The 26,665-nt window shown below is 31.8% G+C and overlaps 1 protein-coding gene across 1 annotated transcript; it reads right to left on the bottom strand.

Annotated features, from left to right (window-relative positions):
• Positions 1 to 203: 203 nt before the first annotated feature.
• On the bottom strand, positions 204 to 3,424 carry LOC104613099 (ARM repeat superfamily protein). The gene is made up of 2 exons (XM_010280794.3): positions 2,754 to 3,424; positions 204 to 1,215 (listed from the first exon to the last, which is right to left on the bottom strand). Exons 1-2 carry the CDS (start codon positions 3,206 to 3,208, stop codon positions 360 to 362), a joined length of 1,311 nt encoding a protein of 436 aa, XP_010279096.1. The 5' UTR covers positions 3,209 to 3,424; the 3' UTR covers positions 204 to 359.
• Positions 3,425 to 26,665: the final 23,241 nt, after the last annotated feature.

The following is a 26,665-nucleotide window of genomic DNA, read 5'->3' as shown; positions in this document are numbered from 1 at the left end:
TGGCTTTAAGTTGCATTTAATTTGGATTAGTTTGGGCTGAACAATGACCCAATCCAATAATAAATGATAACCCAACCCAGTTCCACCTTTTCCCAGAGGCTAATTGGGTTCCAGCCCAACCTGCCAATAGCCAATTGCCAGCCCAGTTGTTAGCTCGAGATTTCTAATTTTCTATTATAAAAAGAAAAATAAAATTCCATGTATAACTTTATAATCTGGAATCAAATTTTCTAATGCAGATAAAAGAGATATTTTACAACATGATTAAGTTATTAGGAGTTTAGGACTGCCCTCCCTTGAGAAATTAGTAAATTTCTCCAAAATTTACAATGTGTCAATAGATTTTTGAGATTTTTTTTTTAATAAGGCAAACTCTTTGAACTTGAGCTAATAACCAAAGCCTTGAGATTAGAAGATTCTCCGGCAGCATTTGCTCTCCTTGTAATCAGCTCCATGTTCTTATTCAGACTTTGTCTTACCATATTCTTCATCATTCTCTTTCCTTCGTTGGTCACTCTCTGACTCACAGGTGAGCCCACGATCACCCTTCCTGTTTGAGGCCCAGAATGGGCTCCAATCTTTGACTGCCTTTCATCCTTGAACCATTGCAATAGCTTCAATGCTCTCTTCTGGGCTAAGGAGCTTCCCAGCAAGGCCACCTCAAGGAGAACAGGAACAATTCGCAACTGTGACATCTTCTCTCTCTGGGCCGAGCTCTGATGTGCTAGAATCATCAAGATGTAGGCAGCCAGCTCCTGGCATTTGGGCTTGTCTTCCCATGTCAGAATCTCTATGAAGGTCCCCGGCACCATGGGTTCGTTTTCCATGGCCTTCTTTCCCACCACGGGCACAACCATGTTCCCCAAAGCTGCTAGAGCCTTCTCCGAAGTTTCTTTCTCAGAGGACAGGACTAATAATGTATGTACTACACCACTAGATACCAGAGGCCCTATGCTCTCCAACATGGTGGAGAGGTTATATATAGTTCCCAGACAGGCCTCCTTGGCTTCCATGCTTGCATCTGAAACAAGGATCCTAATTATGAAGGGAAGAAGAATCTCTGATGAGGCAATGTGGAGCTGGGTGTTGGCTAGAACAGAGATTGAAAGCATGAGTACGGCGAAATCTCGCTTCTCCAATTCATCCAAAGCATCGATGACGTCGCATTTCGGCAATTTTGAAAAGATTCCGGCCTCCACCATGAGAGCCTTGTTTCTGCAAAACAAGCAATAAAGAACTAAAACTTTCAACAACTAATAACTAACAAGGTTGAAAATAAAGAACAAGACGCAAATCAGACCGACTTTTGGGTTGAATAAGCAAAAAACCTATTTAGTTTGAAGAATCACAATTAAGATAAGATCGTTTGGTAAAGATGAGTCAACTGTGCTTTTACACCTAAAATTTCTGTTGTGATACCAGAAGGTCAATAATTTCAACTTTCAATTTTGTCCATAGCTCAGACGGAATCTTACCCCACTTCACCAATTTGATGGGTCTTGCTTGTATTTTTTATAAACCTGTCTCTTAACATGTCCCCTTTTATAATAGCCGGAAGGAGCTGTGTTCTCAGCGCCGGCTTCCAATCACCGTGGAGTGCTGAAGACACGCTGCGCATCTTACGGTTTCATAATTTAAGGTCATTTTGGTCATTTCAAGTATACATAACCCTTAATATTATTCACAACGCTTAAGTGTCGTGTTACTATAGCTTGCTACAATCAGACAACAATGGCCCTAAATTCCGATCTAACGGTCTTAAATATGTAAAATCTATTTGAAAGCCGCTAAAAGTGGTGATCTATCGGAATGGAGTGACGGGATCTGCTCCTCACAAATGGGCCCTTCACAGGCACATCCACCGTGCACTAGGAACATTTCTCATGAATAATAACTAATAAGCACGGAAGATGTTCTCAATGTATGATAGGATGTGCCTGTGAAGCGCCAAATGTAAAGAGTAGATCCAGTCTTTAAAATGAGTGATGGAATCTGCTCCACATAAATGGGCGCCTCACAGACACATCCACCGTGCATTGGAAATATCTCATTAATAAGTATGATAGGATGTGCGTGTGAGAGGCGCCAGGTGTAAGGAGCAGATCGCAGATCCGGTCTCCCAAAATGGATGGTTTAGATTAATGGATACAGTAATTAGGTTGGAGGACAATCAAATTTAAAGGTAATCTAATCACTGGGCAAGGAGATTGATAGGAATGGTCGTTGAACTAGGCTACTAGCTAGTAATTTCGTCGGCTATTGTTAGGAAATTAGATCATTTTAAAGAAAATTAGGGGTATTTTGGTCATGGAGAAATACTAGGCTTCCAGCCCGGGTCTCCGGGTCCGGGATCACCTGGCCTAAAAAGTCTCAAACCCGACGAAACTCCTGTCATCGTCTCTGTAAGACTCTTCAAAGTCAAAAGTGTTGAAAGCGACACTTCAATCTCCCGCCGGCGAAGAACATCAGTTTCCGGTGGTCATTAATGGAGCACTAATAAGAACCCTCACTCACTTGCTGGCGCTTAACAGACGCAGGGTGCGTACTGTTCACGATACTTGGCTAATAATCATAATCTTAATCTCATGTTCTCATTTCTCAAAGACTCACAAGAGACTCAAATCCATTGCTCCAGAGAGTTTTACACACAGGTGCGTATTTTAGAATCCCTCGAAGATCGAAAACCTCGAAATCAAGCGAACAACAGAGAGGACTGATAATCTCGATTCGAAGTAAGTCGTAAGGGAACTTACGTGTAAGTGCCATTAGCCAGCTCAATTAATGCCTGAACCGCCAATCGCCTACGATCCGAAGCCTCCGAACCAAGCATGGACACCAACGACGGTATAACACCGAGAGCGGCGAGCGACTTCCTCATCCTCAGATCCTCTCCGGCCAATCTCCTGATTTCCTTCACCGCAATCTCCTTCTCCTCCCAGCTCCCAAAGTGAAGCTGCTTTACGGATCTCTGCAGCATGAATGGTGAAGCTGTTTCCTTGGTTTTTCTCTCCTCCATTCCGGCCGTCTTGGTCTCTTCTTTCTTTTCATCTTCCTTTTCCATTTCAACTTCTTCTATTCTAAACTTGTCGAATCGATCGGATGCTCCGCAGCACTTGCCGGAGGCCTTCTTCTGCAAAAGGCGTCGGATTCGAGCAAAGAATAAGAGCTTTGTGGTGTATGAAAGGAACCAAGGAGAAGATTGCAACATGCTTGACGTTGGGTGAGGGGACAAAGTTGAGCAGGGATTGAAATCTAGTTCAGATTTCTTGTTTAAATTAATGATAAATCTTTTAATTACAGAGCTCAGAGAAAGCTTAGAGAGAGAGAGGGGGGGGGAGAGAATATAATCAACTAAATCGAGTTGGTCGGATAAGGACTCACGGAGTGTGGAGGCAAAACAGAGAGGGAAAGAGAGCAGAGAGCACATGCAGAAACAGAGACGTAGTTTTATAATCGAAATCTCAGAGAAATACGAGAGAAGATTTTGTTTGCCGCAACTGGCCACTAATTGATGCATATATTACCGAAATGCCATCATACAATACCGTAGACTGTTGGGTACTTGGGTTAAAGGTGCTGTGGTGGGTCCGACAGTGGATGCGAATCTGATGGCCGTAGAATGGGGACATGAGCAAATCACGACGGAAAAGTACGGCAATCAGGGTAAGGCCTTTTTCAGCTGGATTATTGATGGACCCACCAAAATGTCAGAGACGGAGATGTTGAGTTACGTGGCTTGGGCCTTGGTGCTGTCTCCTCCGGGAACCTCGATTCCGTCGTTGTGTAGCTGTAGATGTACGAACAGAGAGAGAGAGATTTGAGAGAGGACGATATTCTATTTCCGTCTGCCAAACAGGTCCAAAAAGCAGATGATGGGCATTGGCCCACCAGTCCCCACCAAGAATAGTAGTACACCTAGGCAGCTAGGTCCATTTTTACTTTAGAGCCCAACTGCTCGACCCATGCAAAAGTATAAGCTGGACCACGACTCCAGGAGAAAGAGATCAGTCAGTCCAATGTAAAGGTCAGCCTCCCATTACAGTTATATAGGGTCATTTACTTGGATATCTCTATATTTTTTTTGTTTTTATTAAACCTATCCTTTAGTTTGTTTATTTCCAAAAACACCTATAATTTGCAACCACTTTACTTTATCACCCGGACCCATTTGTATTTCTTTCTGGGAATGGTCACGTGCTTAAGTAACCTTTTAAAATGGGTGAAAATTTTGTTTAAACATGAATCCAAGGTTGTTTATTCCACAAAGGTATTTTGTAATAAAAAAACCCTAAATTCATGTCCTTTCATGTTTTCTAATCATTGTAAGAAGTCACATGACCATTCCAAGGGGGTGTTCGGAAACAATGGTTAGTTTTGTTTTTGGAAACAAACAATTTCTATATCAGTAAAAGCAATATAATTTTTCTATTCTGATGGTTGTTTTTATCTTTAAAAATCAAATCTAAAATCAATTATGTTGTTAAATACCCCTAATCCTAAGACTGTATTTTGTTTGAAGGAAAAAATAGGAAAAAAAAAAGATAAAAAACCTTTACCAATCTTATATAGGATTTCCTGCCTTTTCCTTTTTTCCTTGCCTTTTCCTTTAAACGAAACATAGCCTAAATGGTTTGAGATGAAAAGCAGTAGCAAATTATAAAGGGTGTTTTAGTAATATACATGTCGTGCAGATAAGAATATTGAAGATATGGATCGGGTTTTGGCCAATGGCCACGGTGGACTCCACTACGTGGGTTGGTCTAAACTCTACATTTCTATGTTTGGTTCTGGGCCTCACTTTTTTCCTCAATAAACCCAACTTCTATTTCAGGGGGCTGGTTTGGATAGATCAGCTTTGACTTTTGATAAATTGGACGAAACCTTAGATGGATCAAAATAAAAAATGCCCATTGTAGTTTAATGCAAAGCATTTACCAAATCTATTATCTATGGTCTCTTTACCCAATTTATATAGTCAAACCCTAACAGCCTAACTAAATGTTGACAGCCAGTCCAGCCCAGCCCAACATTAGAAGCAAATGGGCCAGACTAGTGAAATACACCCACCTGTCGTCCATGGTTAAATCATCGTACACGCATACAAACATTCTCAACAGAATACATAGATATAAATAATATTAAAAATGAGGGTACCTAACTTTCCTAGCTTAAGAAAAGAACAAAGTCAAATCAAATGAAATCTTGTATAGTTTCACAACTCCCCCCCCCCCCCCCCCACTCTCTTTGGTCCTTTTGTGGTTTTTATTTCTTGAATTTATAAAATAACTAGAAAATATAAAAACAAATGAACTTATTTCAATTCACCCACAACCAATTCAATTTTCTTTTTAGAGTTACGAATGAATATTTATGATATTTTAAATCTTTGACTTCAATCAATTATGTTAAAGAGATATATGGTCTTTAGTTCACGCTTTATAAGATGACTTTACATAAAGGACTTTAATAATGTCAAAATGTGAATTCAAATCAGCACATTCCTGCCATGTATTGAAAATATCTTCCGATGATAATATCAGGAATGATGATATCATCATTGAGAGGTTCTTAATACATGGCGGGAATGTACTGCAAGAGGTTGTGGGGGGCTGATTCGGTCTCTAAAGATGTCAACTGAAACCCGTCACTTGGTCCACCATACAGTTTCTGCCCCATAGATTTTGCCATCTTTTTATCAGAAAATCTAATTTAACCATTACATTTCTTACCAGATGACTGCATTTCTATTGTTAGCTAACAAGGGCAATCAAGCTGCCTCGAAAGTGTTTTTCATTATAAAGGATATTAGGGAGTTCAATGATCATTTTAAGTTTGTGAATGAGTCTTATAATAGTTTACCTCATTTCCTACCCTAGAAAATGTCTATATCCGAGACAAACTCCTTTTGTTTTAACTACACTAAGTGGATTCATGAGCTGTGGTGTTTGTTTTCTTCTTTGTGTGTTTCCAGCCAGCCATGACTTTGTTTTCTTCTTTGTGTCTTTTCCGTCTGTGGTTGTGGTGTTGCCTCCCTTTGTATTTTTCCTTTGTTGTTGTTATTGTTGTTTTGCTTTAAATGAAATATCCTTTTACTCAAAAGAAACAATACCAGTCAGTGCATTGTACAGATCTCTTCTAGTATATACATAAAATGGAGTTGTCCATGTCATGACTCTTCTCTTCTCTTAATGGACCTCCACATTTTGTTATATGTTTTAAATTTTTGAGAGAAAATAGAAAATATTTATTGAATGTGGGGGCCCATTTCAATTCACCCATAACTGATTTAATTTCGTTTTCATCAAGAAATATCTAATTACTCTATTGTCAAATATGGAGCATATTTAACATCACTCCATGCATCACATGGGTCCTTCTAGTTCAAAAAGAAAATCTTTTTTCCCCTAGCTGAAGATCTTTAGTCTTTAGACCATATTTAGTTGCAAAGAAACAAAGAACACTGGTAGTACACATTTTACACCAAAAAAACAAAAAAAAACACAACTGATTCTATATAAAGTTGGGGCCATGTCATTTTGCATATTACTTTTTTTATAAGTATTTTGCATATGCTACCTTACTCCTCCCAAACAAATAACCTTCCCCCACTTACCTTTCTATTTTGTAATGCATGGACCACATTATTTTACTTCTTACAAACAAATCAAATTAAATGAGATTAAAGTAAACCTGAATTTATACTCAACCCAATTGCATTCCCTTGCATTTATCCAAGGTGAAATTCGCACTACAAACAAACAGGACCTTAGGCCATGTTTGGTTCACTATTATAGGCCTTATTCTCTTAATTTTTGCTCATTCTAGGCAAGAAAGGGCAAGAATGAATAGCATTAGAGTGTTTGGTTACAAAATTCTTTCCTAGGGTCGCATTCTTTTTAGAATGAAAAATTAGTTCCATAGCACAAAAGTTCGGTAGCTTGTACTATGAAAAATAATCATGTCCCATCTTGCTCATTTCATTCTTTGAGGAAAATCTGCCTACGAAACAGTTGCCATAGATATTTACTTTTGCGAAATCACTTTTATAAAAGTACTTTTACGAAAAACTTTTATAAAAATACTTTTACATGAAAGTACTTTTTTGAAAGGACTTTTACATGAAATTACTTTTGTGAAAGTATTTTTATGATAGCACTTTTATGGAAGTGCTTTTACGAAAGTACTTTCATAAAAGCACTTTATGGAAGTACTTTCACAAATGCACTTTTATAAAAGTACTTTACTAAAACACTTTTACAAAAGCACTTTTATAAAATCACTTTTGCGAGAGCACTTTTATGAAAGTACTTTTACAAAAGCACTTTTATGGAAATGCTTTTACGAAAGCACCTTTATAAAAGCACTTTACTAAAGAACTTTTACAAAAGTACTTTTATAAAAGCACTTTTGCAGTACTTTTACAAAAGCACTTTTACAAAAATACTTTTACGAAAGTACTTTTATGGAAGCAATTTTATGGAAGTACTTTTACGAAATCACTTTTAGAAAAATGCTTTTATGAAAGCACTTTTATAAAAGGACTTCTACGAAAGTACTTTTACAAAAGCACTTTTAGGAAAGTACTTTTATAAAAGTACTTTTGCAAAAGTACTTTTACAAAACATTTATGCCAAATGGTAAACATTGACTGTTGGAGACCTAAGCTGGCGGTTTGTGAATACTAGCACTTTTTTTTTTTTTTGAAGAATGAAAATGAGCAACACAGGACACTTGTCAGTCTTAAAAGAATTCATTTTAAAAAACATATATATTTATTTCATAGCAATATTTTCTTAATCTGCCTATTTTTATCCATTCTTTTTTCATTTTAGAATTTTATCTTGAATAAAAATGAAAAAAAAATAAAAATTGAACCAAACATGACCTTATATGCAAAATAGCAAATTTTACCCTTTCAACAAATCCTAATCTTATCTGTACCTCAGCTGAGTCATTCCAGCTCTTTTCGTCAATAAGCAAATAGAAAATGACATTTGTGACATGTCCAGTATCTTATATCACAACATCTAATAGCATTCCAAGGAGTAAATTATAGTTTAGTAATTTCCTTGTACGTTAATTCCACGATCATCCCAAAATTTTAGTCTATTCATTTATTTTTTTCTCTTTTTGCACACCTTCAAATGCACGTACCATTCAACTAGCTAGTATGTATAAAATTCATGTAACACATATCTATATAGATGTGTTAAGCCTTAATGGAACTCCCACCAGAACCATTTAAAAGATTGAATTGAATAAAGGAGGTTTAGATTTGGTAATCAGGTTACAAGTGTTAATGCCCACCCACAATCCACAAAGCCATACTTCTGATTGGATGAAGATTGCATCCACAATGCAATGGTTTGATGCTTTGAGACTTGGGGGAGGTTGGTGAATTGGCGATAGCTTTCAGCCTTTCACATTTTAAATGCAAGGATTAAGGATAGAGTGGGATTAAGGCCTCGTTTGGTTCATGGGAATAGGGGTCTGGAATCGGAATTGGAATGGGATATTCCCGATTTTAACTGTTTAGTTGAATGGAATTGAAATCTCATTTCCATTCCTGCTGCAATGGTATTCTCCCATTTGAGGGAGCGGCCATTCTCTACCCCTCCCTAGGGAATGAAATCTCATTCCTACTGATTTCAATTCCTATTCCCATTCTTGTCTAAACCAAATAGATTATGGGAAGAGCCATTTCGATTCCGATTCCGGTAGATTTCTATTCTGATTCCGATTTCAATTCCGACTACGAATCAAATGGACCCTAAGAGTATGAGAGACCTTTTCGGATAATTTGAAGAGAGGACGACGACCAACCAATGTCCTGTGCAACTCTTGCAAAGGTTGTCTCTCAATGTCTCTCTGCTTTCATTACTCCAAACTTTTTTCTGTGTGTGTGTCTCTCTCCCTCTCATTTCTTCTTCTCCCCTAACCACCACTGCAACTAACTACCAAGTATGCTCGACGTTTGGACTAAACATCCTACAATGATCATGCATTTGCATTTGGCCTCGAAGAGATTCATCCTCTTCTATTTCCAATATTCATCATGCATGTTGGAGCTCAAGCGGCTTATTCCTTGACTTCCACCCACCACCTCATTTACCTTCTGTTTGATTTTAATCTCATTAGAGATTAAATCCAATAGGGTCTGATTGATTAATTACATGAAAAAAGAACTCATCTACACACATCCTGCATGCACACGTCCCATTTACCTTCATTATGCACACATCCCACATAAGGCGACTTTGACTTTTGGTGCAAGGCTGACCGTTGATGATTTCAACGGTCACGATCCAATCGGGTGTGATCAAGAGGCACTATTCAAAGTTTACAGCCATTGTTAACTACCTTTTAACAGTCACAATGTTTGAAATTGTGATTGTTCAAAGAGCCTTTTTTGAACCAACAACTTCCTCTTCTCCATGATTTTTCAGAAACTATTAAAGGAATGTGAATCAAGCAATTGAACACAAGTTTTTCGAAAATCACTTGTCTCTCTCAGTTTGATTTGCTACTATCTTACATAAGGTTTCTTCGGAAACTCTTCAACTTTGCTAGGTACAGATTCTTGCCCAATGTTATGTTGTATCCTGTGAACGAATTTGCTTGTAACCCAATAGCAAATTCAATAAAATTGAATGGGGACAAATAATGTTTTAAAGACCTTCCTCTTTCGAAAGAGTTGCAGACCTTCCAATTCGATACTTGTTGTTTAGTGCAATTGGCAGACTTATCATAATGATAGACAAGGATCGAGTGGAGTTCTATCCAAGTATCCATGTCCAATCAAGGTGCATTGGTGGTTATAGGAGGATCACCTTTAAAATTCTAATCAACAACACATCAGAAATAACCTGAAGCAACAAGAGAGTGTCATGCCATCAAAATCTTCATGAATAAACTAAACAAGAGAAACCAACTATTTTTTTACAAGAATTAATCTCAACTCTGTTCTTGGGACATCACTTATCACTGCCAAAAGTTTAAACAATTACTCGGATTGTTTCTTCGGATTGGGAACTTGGGATGAGATCCGTCTATGTTTAAAGAAATGCCAAGTCAATGGTCCAAGAACTGTGTTCGATCGTAGGGTGATGCTAAACAAGTTAAGCATCAGAGGGAGCTATATACAGGTTCCCGGTATATAGAAATTTTTCTGGACTTTGTTAGCATTCAAATCCATCTAATACACTGTTCAGGATGAATTGCAGTGGTTTGATTATTTTGTTCTTCTTGGCATTTTAGTGTACGTCAAAGGGAGTTGTATACAGGTTCCCGGTATACAGAAAATTTTTCTAGACGACTCCCTTTTGCATTCAAATCTAACTGATACACAGGTCAATGTAAAACGCAAATGACTGTTAATGCCAATTGCAAATTAACTCCAAAAACCTTTTCATTTTCATTTGGGCGCCCAACCCCCTCCCTCTCGTTCATTCCATTCTTTTCATTTCTCTCCCCCACCATCTACCCTCATCCCCCTCTCTCGTCCAATCGAACAGGGTAGAACCGCTCATTCCTTGCAAAGGCATCTCCAACGGCGCTGGAGATTCGGGCTGTGTATCAGTTACGTGAAGAGGGAAGAGAGAGAAAATGTGAGGGTTGCAGAGTCCTCTCTCACACCGGTGAGATTCACGCTGTATTAGATAGGGTGAAAGGGCGGTGGAGAGGGAGGGGAAGAGGCGGGAATGAGAAAAGGAGTAGATTTAATTGTATTTGATTAAAGTTTGGAGTCCAGACTCCATTAGTTTCAAATGAATTTGGAAGAAGAGGGTGATGTGCTCGATCCTTGTTGCAAGAAATGCATCTTTTGGCTTTTTGTGCGCTGAATTTGAACTTTGCCTTTTTGGAGTTTTTGAATGAACACTATATTAGAACCATTGATTTTTGTCCACGATTGACCATCTTTTTTTATTTAAGTATGGTTCAAAAAACTTAGGCGAGAACTATTATTGTTTGGATGAGGATTGAACCACACAAATTGGTTCCAAGAAAGCCGGTTCTCTAGTTAGTCGGTTCTCTTTGATTCTATGTGAAGATAACTAGTTTACTTTGTCATTTTCCCTCCCTAAACCTCTCGTAGAGTCAGAATATTTCTCCTTTTGTTAAAACCAAATTAAAAAACTCGCACTTTATTGTTAAGTTTTTAAGGACCCAAAAAAAAAAAAAAAAAAAAGTTAAAGATAGATCCCATTCAAAACAAACCTACGGTCCCAGTTTCTTAGGATACAAATGGATCGAATCAAATCGGATAGGTAATAATAATAATATCCAAATTTGGTTTATTTATATTTCAATTTGAATCAGATCTTATCCTATCATATTAGGTTTTGGGTTTAAATCGAATTTGGATTGCGATAAGGTATTGAATAATATAAATAAATTAAATTAACAGTGTTCAAAATACTATATAGTTTTAATAAAACTAGTATAAGGTTATGTGTTATGCAAGTAAAGAGCAAAGATAAATTAATTTATTATATAGAGCTTGTTTGGGAGCATTTCTACGTTGATTAAGCCACTTTGGAGAAGCTATCTGACATAGCTTCATCAAAAGGTCGACTTTGTGTCTTTTGTAAGCTTATTTTTGACTTTTTGGGTTTTTACCAAATATGATTTCACAAATTCCAGATTCCCTGGTTCATGTAATGCTAGAAAGCCACAACATATGTAAACCCTCCCAAACAGACACTTAGTTAAATTTAACTTTTATGACTTGCATCAAAATTAAGGCAAATATTTGTTTTATATAATTCAATTGTAAGGGCATGTAGTATGCATGTGTGCATGGTAAAGCGTAAAATAGATTGATGTTATATAATCAAATTTAACTCCTATCATTACACCAAAACTAAGGCAATAAAGATGACCTAAAAATAGGCATACATTTAAGTTTTACGTATATGTGGGAATATATTTAAATTGAATATCAGATGGGGTGGATCTATATTTGATCCAACTATAAACAAATCAAATTTAGATCACCCTTAATGGGATCGAATTTGAATATGATACCATTTGCAGCCCTAACTAGTACAAATCACAAAACAAATCATCGAATTAGAACCCAAATTAACCAAACAAATTGTCACTTTAAGAAACAAATTTCCTTGTATAATTTATGGGTTCATTCCACCAAAGCTCATTGCTTGTAGGGGTGTCAATGGACCGGTTTTGGATCGCATCCAATCGAATCCAAACCTTCTCAAATTGGATTTGGACGGTCTGTTATAATTATTGGATTGGACCAATCCAAAATAAATTGGTCCATATTCTCATCAATCTAAATTGAACCTAAACCAAATTCCTAATAACCTGATCATGAGGTCAAACCCTTGCCCAATTTGAAATCAATCAAAACTGAAACCGGCATAAAAAATACTTTTATGAAAGTACTCTTATAAAAGCACTTTTACGAAAACACCTTTGTGAAATCACTTTTACAAAAGCACTTTTTTAAAAAGTACTTTTACAGAAGCACTTATACGCAAGTACTTTTATAAAAGTATTTTTACACGAAAGCATTTTTATGAAAGAACTTTTATAAAAGTACTTTTATAATAAAGACACTTTTATGAAAGTAATTTTTTAAAAGTACTTTTACTAAAGAACTTTTGTGAAAGCACTTTTATAGAACAACTTTTGCAAAAGAACTTTTACAAAAGCATTTTTGTGGAAGTAGTTTTGTGAAAGTACTTTTGTAAAAGCACTTTTATGAAAGCACTTTTACGGAAGCATTTTTACGAAAGTACTTTTACAAAGTACATTTACAAAAGCACTTTTATAAAAGTACTTTTAATTGGGTTGGATTGGATTGCAGCAGGTTTTATATTTTATGCATTTTCTAGATTTCTCATGTTATTTTGGTTTTTGATTCAATATGGATTGGATTGGACCCAATCCAGTCCACTTGCATTTTATTTAGACTGAATTGAATTTGGTTCATATGGATTTGGTCCAGCCCATTTGTAAATGGACCAATATTTGATTGAACTAGATTGGACCAAATCCAGTCCAATTGACAGCCCTAATTGTCGGTTGCAACTCTTTTATTAAAAATCAAAGTTTTTCTAACAAAGTCATACACTACACAACAAGAATGTTATCTTTTCACCATATTACTATATCAGTCTTTTTTATGTTGATTTCTATTCCATCAATCCAATATGGATTCATCCGGGGTGCCCACCCGTGGGCCTATTTTTGAAACTAAACCGGTTCTATCAGTTTCTGGAAAAGTGATAATCAAAACCGAACCGAAGCTTATTAATTAACCGGTTGACTAGTTCAGTTCATCGATTTTTCAGTTTTTTATATTTATAATATATATTATAAAAAACATATAAATATATAATAAAAATAGAAATATATATAAAATATTATATTTTAAATAATAAATAATATATTATATTATAAATATGTATAATGCATATTTATTAATTTATAATATAAAAAATATATATAATATATAGGATATACATAAATATATATAAAATATATAGAAATATATGTATACTGGTCAGTTCGATTAACTGCCAGTTCTCTATATTGGTTAACCAAAACCAAACCAATAACTTTGGTTTTTTAAAAATACCGAACCAAAACCAAACCAACCGATTCGATTAACCGGATTTTCAGGTCAGTTTCAATCATATTCTTGGTTCGATTCAGTTTTTCGGTTTTTCCTACTCACCCCTACCTAAGGCAGGCTCAAAGCATGGCATGGGCCCAAGACTATTATAGCTACAAAGTCCTTCCTGGACTTTTTCTTTTTCTGGTATTGCGTTCTTGCCCATTCCCATACTCCTAAATTCCTAGGTAGCAGAATTTAATCCAACAGCAAGACTTTTTCTTTTTCTTTAGCTGTTGGGGCCCAACAGCTTCTGCTGTTGAAAGAATTTGTAGGAATGCCACGTTATTCTGAGAATGGATAAATTAGTAATTATATGTTAATTTATTTTTACTAAATACCAAAACACGGGCATGAATAGGTGAACTGCCCAGAACGTGCCCAGCCCAGAAACTGTCTCAACAGCCTATGCTGTGGACCCCAACAGACAGTTAATTCTTCTTTTGTATAGGTTTCTTTTCTTGGGCTTGGATATGCTGAAAGCACAAGTTTTGTTCAATACCGTAGCATCCATCCGAATATGGCAAATATCTATTGTATATAACGTTAAATTTATAGGAAGATGTTTCCAATGTAAGGTTAGATACTTGTCTAGGTTTGGATTTTCTAATAGTGAAGCAGTAGCAAATGTGGACTCTGTCATTCTAAGTTTCTGTGTGGAAGAAATGAGATCACATCAGCGCCCCTACATGCACGTTTCAGCGTGTATTGAGAAGATCTTCTGTGAACATCTTCCGTATTTCTCATTGAGAGATGTTCCCAATATACGGTCTGGATATGCAATGGGGCACCCTCTGTGGGGTGCCGATGTGAATTCGAAAAAAACAGGCAAAACTCAAAAGAGTCCAGACTTGTGATATGGTATAGAATATGTTCCTTGGCTGTGTTTGGTTGCAATGCAGATTTATTTGCACTAATGCACAATACTGGTAGTGCAAATGATTTGGATGCAAATTCTGATTTATTTTTATTTTAAAATTTACTTTATTTGACTTGATTGCAATAAAATGAAATAAAATAAGACCTAAAATAGAATAGAGTAAAATTCAAAACAAAATTAAACTAAAATTTGCATTCTTTTCATTTGTACTCCAATACATTTGTACTAATACAAATAAAATTGCATTGCAATCAAACGCAGCCAGGGCAGGGCGTAAGGTTTTCTTTAGGCAAACTTTGTTCAAAATGACAAAAATACCCATATCTTACATTTTCCCTTGCAGCATACGTCAATCTGGTGATTTTCAGTTGCACTAAAATAGTCCAAACTCGAAACCAAATTAGTTAGTTATCATTCTTCCTTATTGAGCAAATATAGATTAATTAGGAAACATTTGTAATGCCACCCAACAGTAAGTTTAAGAGAATTAGTAACTATGTACGTACTTTGCATGTGGCATTTTGATAATAATAATAATAATTAAATTAGATATATTTATGATATTTTTATTAATCAAATTAAAAATTAATTAAATTATGATAGTAATTAAATTGGATACATTATTAAAAATTTTGGATACATTATGATCATCTAGGATTGAAAAAAAAAATACTACTAATTTTCTATATTTATTTCTATTATAAAATTTCAAATTTTTTATTTTATTTTTTAATTTAAAAATATATATTAAATTTTTTGTTTAAAAAATTTTTATTTCTATTTAAAAAACTTTTCTTTCTAATAATTAAGTTAGACACATTTATGATATTTTTATTAATTAAATTAAAAAATAATCAAATTATGATAGTAATTAAATTGGACACACCATTTAAAAATTTGGGGGCAAATTTCTTAAACTATCCTTATTGTTTAGCTAATTAACTGATTCAACTCTTACTATTTAACTATTGCCTTAAACCACCCTACTATTTCTAACAATTATCCTCATCGTTAAATCATAATGGAAAGGATAAAATGTCTTTTTGCCCTTTTAGGCTTCATTTGGAAAAGATGCAAATATGTGTGAATGTAAATATGTAGAGTGTAAAATGGTTCATATAAATTGCAAAGTTGGGTTAGTTTTGCATTGAAAAATTTATCTTCTTACCAAACAGATTTTTAGTTGTAATGGATGCAAAAACGAATTCTAATAAAGCATATGCTTTATTTTTTTTATCGAAAGCCCATATAAATTGCAAAGTTGGGTTAGTTTTGCATTGAAAATTTTATCTTCTTACCAAACAGATTTTTAGTTGTAATGGATGCAAAAACGAATTCTAATAAAGCATATGCTTTATTTTTTTTATCGAAAGCCCACTTGAATGCAAATTTACTTCTTCTTTATTGATGTACTTTTACATCTTATTATCAATGTAAATATGCATTGGTCTATCATTTGTCAATGCAAAAATGTAATGTTGTCAAACACAAGCAAAAGTGAACTAGAGCGTAAATTTACCCTGAACCAGGATTTACACTCCATTTGCATCATTTCCAAACACAGCCTTAGGCTCAGTTTGGAAGGAGTACAAATGCAAATTTGTAGAGTGCAAATACAATCAAAATAATACAAAATACAAGGTTTTACACTCTACAAATTTGCATTTGTACTCCTTCCAAACTAAGCCTTAGGCTCCGTTTGTTTGCAATACAAATGCCGAACCGGGGTATTTATGCACCCTGGTTCGCGTTTGCGAGCGTTTGTTTGAAACGTAAAAAAGTAATGATTATCAAAACAAAAATGCATTTTCGGACACTTTTATACACTAAAAAGAGAGCGTTGTTGTACCTATTTTTTGGATACAATTTTGTGTTCATTTGATAATTAACTTTTTGACCAAAGTCGAGGCATTGGAGCATAAGACAGTTGGAGCATTTAATGATGGGCCCACATCTTTGCACTGATTTTAAACAAACAGGATGAATGCAAAAACGATTTAAAATGTGAATCATATTTACATTCATAAACCGAAAAATGGGTAAATATATAGTGTAGATATTTACGTTTGCATTCCAAACAAACCCAACCTTAAGAGAAAAACTGAGAGATACGAACTTGGGGAATAATCCAGTCCAAGCTTGGTCTCTTCGCTGCCGCAGATGAACTCTATAGTCCCTCCTCTTTGATTCTTTTTCATTCTCTCACTCTATTTATCTCTCTATCACCCTCTCTCGGCCACCAATCTCTTTCTCCCTCCCCTTTATCATCTCTACTTGCCATCGCCAGTGCAACTTCAACAGCGACAGTTTTCCAACTTCTGGCTCTACGTTATACTGTTGTGCTGTTAGTGGTGATGGTATTGTTGCTGATTATGATTATCATTTCCCTGACAATTTGGAAGCATGTTGGAGTATGATGATCCTCCAAGTCAGGTTGCCAGGAAGCGACAACATGAAAATCCGACGGTTTATATTCAATCAACAAAGCCTATCATGATCATCCATCTCCTTGACTACACTCAAAAACTCCTATCCTATCTATACAAATGGGTTTTCCAACATTGACCAAAGTGTTACATCCGTTGAGGTGCAATGCCCCCAAATTTCAATAAATAAATTAAATTTACTAAAAAGAAAAAAAAAATAGTGCATCTTGTCCATGGACCCACTCAAATTGAAATCATGATTGGAGAGAGGATGGTTGTAGAAGTGATGAAGTCATTAGTAGAGCCAAGCTGTCCTACAGCTACAGGTATCAACCCACTGTCCTACTACGTAACGATCAATGGTAATAAATAGATGTGCGAACCTTTCATTCTCGGACTCGGCACCGAGTGTGAAAATAAGAGAGCATTGCGCGCCGACCGCCGAACACTGTTTCTGCCACTACACTGTTTCCCTTCATTTATCTATCTATCTACCTGTATATATATATATATATATATAATTTGTCTGTTCATATCAGCATGCTTTTTTTTAGAGAAGTTTTTTTTTTTGTATTTTTTTTATTTTTTGTATTTTTTTTGTTTTAAAAATATAAAACAGTAATTATTATTTATCTTGATTAGATTAATAAAATTATACACTATTAGATATATACATTTGGGTTTTACAAAGCCTCCTATTTTAATGCATTTTATTATTACATTTAAAAAAGATACTTAAGAGAGAGACCTTTGGGTTTTCCAACGCCTCTTAATTTAATGCATGTTATTATTACATTTAAAAGAGAGAGAGAGAGAGAATAGTAATAATGTAAATCAAGGTTTTTAAAACCGAATCGGACAACGAATCTGTTCTGACAAACAATACATAAAAAATTAAAAATAACTCGAACCGAATGGATGGCCTGTTCTAACAAAAAAAATAAAAATAAAATAAAAAACGGCAAAAACCATTGGATGGTTCAAATTGTTTGACCACCCAGGTCAGCAGTTTGCTGACCAAATCAACAGTTTTTAGCGAAATAACGGTTCAGGGGTAAAACGGAACTGGTCACCTGACCATTTCTTAGTTTTTCCAGTCAAGTTTGGTTTTGAAAACCATGATATAAATCAAATAATATAAATAAAAATCTACTAAACTTTCACAAAAAAATAAATATTAACAAAACTTAGTAAATACTAAAAATGTGTTTCAATTCCACTTAAAAATGCAACTTAATAAATGCTAATAAAAATAAGAAATTTAAATACAAAATATTAATTGATAGTTTTAATAATATTATTAGATAACTTATGAGTTGAGACCTTAATAAACACTAATAAAAATTATTAATTGATAGTTTTAAAATACCAACAATTAATTAAAAATCCAAAAAATTCTGAAAAACCTAAACATAATTAAAATACTAAAAATAATTAAAGAATATTGAAAAATAAAAAATATTTTATATCAATAAGGGTATTTACTGAAAATAATTAAAAAAGTACAATTAATAGTATTTTATTATTAAAAAATACCCAAGCTAAAAACTATTGAAAAATATTGAAAATTAGCTGTATTATTATTAACTATGGTATTTATTTAGTTATTTAATTTAATTTTACTAAAAGCAAATGCAAATTAATTTTGTAATGACTAATATGCTAAAATAAATGATGAAAATACTGAAAATTATTGAAAAATACTCATATGCAAAAATTACTGAATAATAATGAAAAAACACCAAAAATTAATTAAAAATCTAAAATTCTGAAAACCTAAAGCTTAATTAAAATACTAAAAATAATTAAAAAATTAAGTTAATTGTAATTTATAGCAAAATAATACTGAATAATAATGAAAAAATGTTGTTTTTAATTATTAATAGTAATATAATTAAAAATAATTATTTTTAAACTGTAATTAGCAGTAATTATAATTTAAACTATAAATAGTAGAAAATTATATTTAATTACCAAAAAATTAGCTAACAATATTGTAATAATTAATAATAAAAAGTAACAAATCATTTGCAACTTAACCTAACTCGATTAGATCTATAAATTTGTATGCTCAACCAACTATTTTCTTTTGAATTAGGTCTAACTGAGATATGCACCATGTTCACACATTATAAGGGATAATCAAATTCAAAGTTTAATTGGGTATCAAACTTTTGGAGTCCAATGATGGCTTTAACAGATAGGGCCCAAGCTAAACAACCCCTAATGAGCTCAACTTGGAAGTTATATACATATATGGTAAATATTATTATATAATATTTAAATAACAAATTTTATAATAATATATATAGAAATGTTATATATTTTTTATACTATACTATAATTAAATAAAAATTTTAGTTTGTAAATAATCATAGTTTTATAATTAACATGGGCCTCTTTATCAATAGAAAATGTGCAAGCCCGAATCCGAGCCCGATCAAACCATCGAGCCTAGATCTTGAACCCAAGCCCAACCCTTATATAAAGTCTAAAGCTCGAGCCTAAGCCCGAAGCCTAATCTGTACACAAAATGTCTTATTTTTAGTATACTTTTATAAACTAATATTATATTAATTTAGTAATAATTTAATAAATTAATAAACTAATTTATATTTCCTAATAGTAAATTGATATTTATTAATACTTTAAGAAGCATTAATATATATATATATATATATAAATATAACATGAGTACTTTTTTATATATGTATTAGTATCGGGCCGTGCTTATTTGAGAAAGCCCGAGCTCGAGCCCACGAGCCTAAAATTTTGTCCAAGCCTAAAAAATAATGGGTCAAGCCGAGTCGAGCCATCGGGCTACCTAGCCCATGAATAGATCTAATGTTATATATAAACAATTGTATACATCAAAAATTATATGAAATAAAAATTTAGACATAATTAATAGCTAACAATATTGTAAAAATTTTGAAAAACCTAAAGCTTAATTAAAATACTAAAAGTAATTAAGAAATTTTAAATTAATCCTATTTTATTGCAAAAAATAAAAATAATGTATTTTAATTATTAATAGTAATATAATTAAAAATAATTATTTTTAAACTATAATTAATAGTAGTTATAATTTAAACTATAAATAGTAGAAAATTACATTTAATTACCAAAAATATATATTTAATTACTAGAAAATTACATTTAATTAGTTTTAACCAATAAATTAGAAATATTTTTGAAAATATGATAATTTCCAAAGATTACTATATTTTAAATAAATACAGTAATTTAGTAATTACAATATTTTAATATCTAACAATATTGTAATAATTAATAATAAAAAGTAACAAATCGTTTGCAACTTAACCTAACTTGATTAGATCTATAAATTTATAGGCGCAAGCAACTATTTTCTTTTGAGTTAGGTCTGGCTGAAATATACACCATGCTCACACATTATGAGGGATAATCAGATTCAAAGTCTAATTGGATATCAAATTTTTGGAGTCCAATGATGGCTTTAAGGGACCAAGCTAAACAACCCCTAATGAGCTCAAGCTCATTATACTAGGCAACAATTAAATAAAAATTTTAATTTGTAAAAAATCATAGTTTTATAATTAACATGGGCCTCTTTATCAATAGAAAATGTGCAAGCCCAAGCCCGAGCCCGAGCCCGACCCAACCATTGGACCTAGATCTTGAGCCTGAGCCCAACCCTTATATAAAGCCTGAAGTTCGAGCCTAAGCCCGAAGCCTGATCTGTACACAAAATGTCTTATTTTTAGTATACTTTTATAAACTAATATTATATTAATTTAGTAATAATTTAATAAATTAATTAATTTATATTTCTTGATCTGTAAGGGTTGGGCTCTTGAGCCTGAGCCCAACCCTTACATAAGTACTTTTTTATATATGTAATAGTACCGGGCCGTGCTTATTTGAGAAAGCCCAAGCTCGACCCCATGAGCCTAAAATTTTGTCCAAGCCTGAAAAATAATGGGTCAAGCCGAGTTGGGCCATGAATAGGTCTAATTGTATATATAAACAATTATATACATCAAAAATCATATGAAATAAAAAATTAAACACCTTTTTCATTTTTTTTTAAATGAACATCTCATAGCTTGGCCCCGTCCGCGGCCTGGCCTAGCCTAAGGCTCAGCCTAGTACAACTTGATTTATACCTCTACTTGAACCCACCCAATACTAGGAATGGGTGGGGAAAATCAAGGATTCCCCATCCCTGATGAGGAGTGGGGTGCCTTGCCCCTAAACTTGCCTGACATTGAGGAGTGGTTGCCTTGCCTTGAACCCACTTGAACATGGGGAAGGGACAGGGATGGGGTACCCCACCCTGAACCCACCCCGTTGTCATTCCTATATAATTTTTAATTATCAGTGAAATTAATAAAAATGTTAGCTTTTGTAATTATTTTTATCTATTTAAAGTTAATAAAATTTTCATTAAAAATATTAAAAATTATTAAAATTACTATAAATTATTAATAAAACTAAATTTATTAAAAAATATTTGTTCATATTAAATTAACAGTAACTATTTTCTATAAATCAACACTAAATGAAAATACAATTATTAAAATTTTAGATATTTACAATAAGTTTGAATACTTTTAGTTAATTAACAACAAATTTTGATTATTAATTTAATATTAATTAGTAGTAAATGAAATTATTAAATCTTTTAGATTTTCCCGTGCATCGCACAGGTTCCCGCTAGTTTACTAGAAAACAAAAACTCTGGGTTCTAAGAGGAATGCAGAAAACTCAAGGGCGGTGATTCTTACTTGGTTTACAAAAAAGGGACAGAGCATAATATTGGATTTAAAAAATTATACGTTACGGATTTTAACGAAATATTAACGAATGCTAATGGCAAGGGTAGAGTTAGTAAATTGTCAAAAATCTTAGAGGTACTCTATGACAATAGTTAAATAGTAAGGTTAGAGTTAGTCAATTAGCTAAATAGTAAGGGTAGTTTAAGCAAATTTTGGATGCATTTTGCACATGGAAATTCTACATGACGATAATAATAGTAATAAATAAATTCGACACATTTGTGATATTTTTATTAATAAAATAAAAAATAAGTAAATTATGATAGTAATTAAATTGGATACATAATTGAAAATTTTGTAAGAAAATGCTACTAATTTTCTATGTTTATTTATATTATAAAAATTTTTATTAAAAATAAATATTTTTATTTTTATTTTTATTTAAAAAATATTTTAATTTTTTATTTAAAGATATTTTAATTTTTTGTTTAAAAAATATTTTTATTTTTATTTTTATATCAAAATCTTTCGTTTCTAATAATTAAATTAGACATATTTATGATATTTTTATTAATCAAATTTAAAAATAATTGAATTATGATAGTAATTAAATCGGATACACCATTGAAAACTTTGGATACGTTATGGCCATCCAGAATTGAAAAAAAAAATAAATGCTACTAATTTTCTATATTTATTTCCATTTTAAAATTTATATTATCTAACTGAGACTCCATAGGTTTATCAATTTGATTCAGATGGTTGAATTTTTTAGCCACTACTTGGATAAATAATGGTTTTATTTTTTAGTCATGTTAAAATATATGAGTTTATATTATTAAAAATATTGGCATAAATCTAATTAGTAGCATTTATTAGTAGTAAATAATTTAAATATAGGAAGAGAAAATGAGAGTTAATACCTTAAATGTAAGAGTTAATAAGAGGGGTTTAAATGAGGTAAAAAGTAATAATTGAAGTTACATTTTCAAAACTTACAATTAGAGATGGATTAAATACACAAATATGGGCATTTTAGTAGCCATTAAAGTTGGCATTAAATTTGTAATAAAATAACTTTTATACCCTTTCTCAAACAAATTGCACATTACAATTCTAGATGATAATAATGATAGTAATAATGTATCTATAAATTTTTCTATAAATATGTAACTTTTACTTTTTTTTTTGTTTTTACTGTTTTTGCTTTTTATTATTAATCAGATGCAGATTGCAAAGTCCAAATCTAATTACATCTAAATATGTGATAATCATATCAAGTTGTGAAGTTTCAAGTATCATTTAGAGAACTATGTGCTTGGCTAGAATCTAGATCTTTGTTTTTGTAGTGTTTTATCCTTTTGGTGTATCTTTTTTTATTCATTTATCAAAGAAATGTAAGATTTAAATAGAGAGAATTAAATGAGGTAAAAAGTAGTAGTTCGATTTATAATTTAAACCCCACAATTAAAATAGGGACTAAATTCAAAGATGAATATTTTAGACAAAAGGAAATTGCACAATCTTATTCATATTTTTAATAGTAGTATAAATATAGAATTATAGATGTGTTTAATTTTTTTAATTATTTTTGTATTTTTGTGTAAAAATAAATCTAATATGCCACACATCTTATTTGTTTGATATGATAATTTATGTATTTTTTATTTTATTATTTTTTATTATTTATTTATAACATTAAATGCTAACACATTTGACCTAGAAGTTGAACTATTGATCTTTGCCAAACAGTAAAATAAATTCATTTTTTATCAGTTCTAAATTATGTATTTCATTTTCATTATCAATAAAAATAATTCTTGTTTATTAAGCTTATTTTTTTATTTGATTAATAAAAATCTCATAAATGTGTCTAATCTTTTCTACATTTTTGTAATTTTATATATTTATTTCTATTTTAAAAATTTTATTACCTAACTATGACTTGATAGGTTAATCAATTTGGTTTGGATGGTTGAATTGCTTGGCCATCACTCAAATAATGAATTCTTTATTTTTTTAGTCAATTTTAAAATATATGGTTTTATATTGTTAAAAATATTGGCATAGATCTAATTAGTAATATTTATTAGTAAAAACAACTTAAATATAGGATTTAATAAGAGAAAATTGGAGTTAATAAATTTAAATATAAGACTTAATGAGAGGGGATTAAATGAGGTGGAAAGTAATAATTAAAGTTACACTTTCAACCCTTATAATTAGAGTTGGAATAAATAGACAAATGTGGGCATTTTAGTAGCCATCAAAACTATAATATTATACCTTTTCTCAAGCAAAGAAATAAAGGGTAATTTTAGTAAAAAAACTCCCACTCTGCATCCACACTATATATATAAAATAAAGTAGGATGGCCCATGCCAACATGTATATCTCTGAGAGAAGCTATTTATCTATTTTCTCCATTTTTCTATTTTCTTTTGTTTTGAAAATATAAAAACATAATCATTGTTATGTCATCAATAAAATTGTGTACACTATTATCAAAACATTATATTATTAGAGAGAGAGAGAGAGAAATTATATTTATTAAATAGAGACAATTAAGAGAGAGTAAGAGAATGTGAGAGGGGGAGAAATTATATTTGTTAAATAGAGACAATTAAGAGAGAGTAAAAAGGAATGTGATAGAGACAGAGAGACGTTAGAGTTTTCTGAAGCTTCTCATCTAATGCATGTTGTAATGTGCTAATGAGAGAGAATTATTTTATTATTAAGAGAGAGAGAGGGGAAGGGAATACTAATATAACATAATACAATAAGTATATAAAAAAAAAAACATAATACAATAAGGGTCTATTTAGTTCCCTAGAATAATGCTTAGAATCTGGGTTAGAATTGTCAACTGTTTTGTTTATTTCACAAGAATGGAATTGCCATTCCGAGTCTGTTGAGGACTAAAGAACTCATGACACAAAAATCTCCCAAAGCTTAATATAATATTAATAAAATATTAATAAACTATATATGAACAAAATATTACTAAAATGGTAATAAAATAATAGTACTATAATAAAATATTAATAAATTAAAAATAACAAGCAAAGATACATGTATAAATAAAATATTCATATAATATTAAAGTAATAATAATAATTAAATAATAATAAAATAATAATATATTAATAAAATACAAGAAAATATAATATTAATAAAATAATAAATAGACTAATATAAAATTGATTCCGATTCCAACTCCAAATAAACCAAATAATAGCAATCCAAATTCGATTCTGATTTCCAATTAAACCAAATCGGTATTAGGTATAGGTATTTTGGTTTTGATTCCAATTTTGATCATGTTCGTGAACCAAAAGGACCTAAAATATTAATAAATCAAATAATATAAATAGGTTGAGCTTAATTTAAAATCTAATAAACTTTCACTTAAAAATAATAACTATTAATAAAACTTAGTAAAAATTAAAATAGATTTATCTTATAATAGTTAATAAAAATTAAGAAATTTGGTTTCCTTAAAACATTAATTAAAAATGTTTTAATAATATTATGATTTGATATTTTTATTTTGTTGTTTTATTTTTTATTGTTTAACCTCAATCTATTTTAGATTGAATGAAATTTGAATATTCAACTTCCTTAATGGATTTAAATTTGAATCACCATTTGTGAGATCTAATCAAATCTTCAGATCGGATCGGAACAAACATGTGTTACCAGAGCAGTTTGATCAGATTCAGATATTCACTGATCCATGTCATGTAGCATGGATCTCCTTTCTCATTACCATTTATCTATTTTGTGGTTTTTTTGAATAAAATAACTCAACTAGCTAATTAAATTTAAGTCTTTAAGACTTTCATCTCTCATTATTAACCCACCATTAACTCCTTTGATTATCTTAATTAATCTAATAAACCAAAAGCAATTTGCTTGGGGGTGATCATTTTAGTCTGGCCTAGGCCTTGGTCCGATCAAGCCCATAAATTTTAGAGCCAAGTTGGGCCTAATACTTCAAGATGGTTGTAGGCCCAACCAAATCGTAAACAAATAATAGTCTAACAATTATTTAATTAAAATATCATAAATAGTTAAATCACCTAAAAATAATGAGAGAGAGAATTCTAAGACATAGTTGCCACAGTTTTCCATCATCAGCTTATTTTAGCATATTTCTATAGGTGCATTTTATTATTAGTCTATTGTATTCCAAAAAAAGAGAGATTGGTGTAAGGAATGCTCTATGAGGAGTAGATCCGGATTCAAATTTTACTCTCATTCAAATGTTTATTTCATATTCAAATTTCATTTAATTGATTAATTGTTAGAAAATTATAATTTTGAGCTTAATAAATAAAATTACTAAAGTTAATAAAAATTATTCAAATTTAGCAAGTTTTTATCTAGCAACTTTTAAAAATTAAGACATTAATAGATAGCACAACCCGGCTAGACCTATAAATTTCTAGGTGCAGGCAACTACTTTCTTCTATCTAGGTCTAGCTTGGATCTACACCAAGACCATAGATAATATGGGTAGTAGGGCTATAAATGGATTTGATTTAGATCAGATCCAACTACATTTGCATGAACATTTGATTATGAAATTTCTACATCCACATTCAGATCCGATTATTACGTTGGATTTCGAATTTAATACACAATAATCTTATTGTGTTTAAAATGACCCAAAAATTAAAAAATTAAAAAAGCTAATTACTTTTAAATATATAATAAATGTATATAAATAATAAAATATTAAATTTATTAATTATAAACTTTATATAATTACACATAATATCTATTTGTACACATAATTATACTATATATATATATGAAATAATAATTTTTATTAGACAGATTTTAATTACACCAAAAGGAGTTAAAATCTGCATCCAATCCAATTATTAATCAAATGCAAGTTCTAACATCCAAATCTGGGATAACCAAATTTAAAATCTAATTAGGTATTAGA

The sequence above is a fragment of the Nelumbo nucifera genome, chromosome 1 (genome assembly GCF_055504915.1).
Source record: "Nelumbo nucifera cultivar China Antique chromosome 1, China Antique-T2T, whole genome shotgun sequence".
Taxonomy (NCBI): domain Eukaryota; kingdom Viridiplantae; phylum Streptophyta; class Magnoliopsida; order Proteales; family Nelumbonaceae; genus Nelumbo; species Nelumbo nucifera.
The sequence above is the reverse complement of the archived record's forward strand: the minus strand, read 5'-3'. Positions and strand labels throughout refer to the sequence as shown.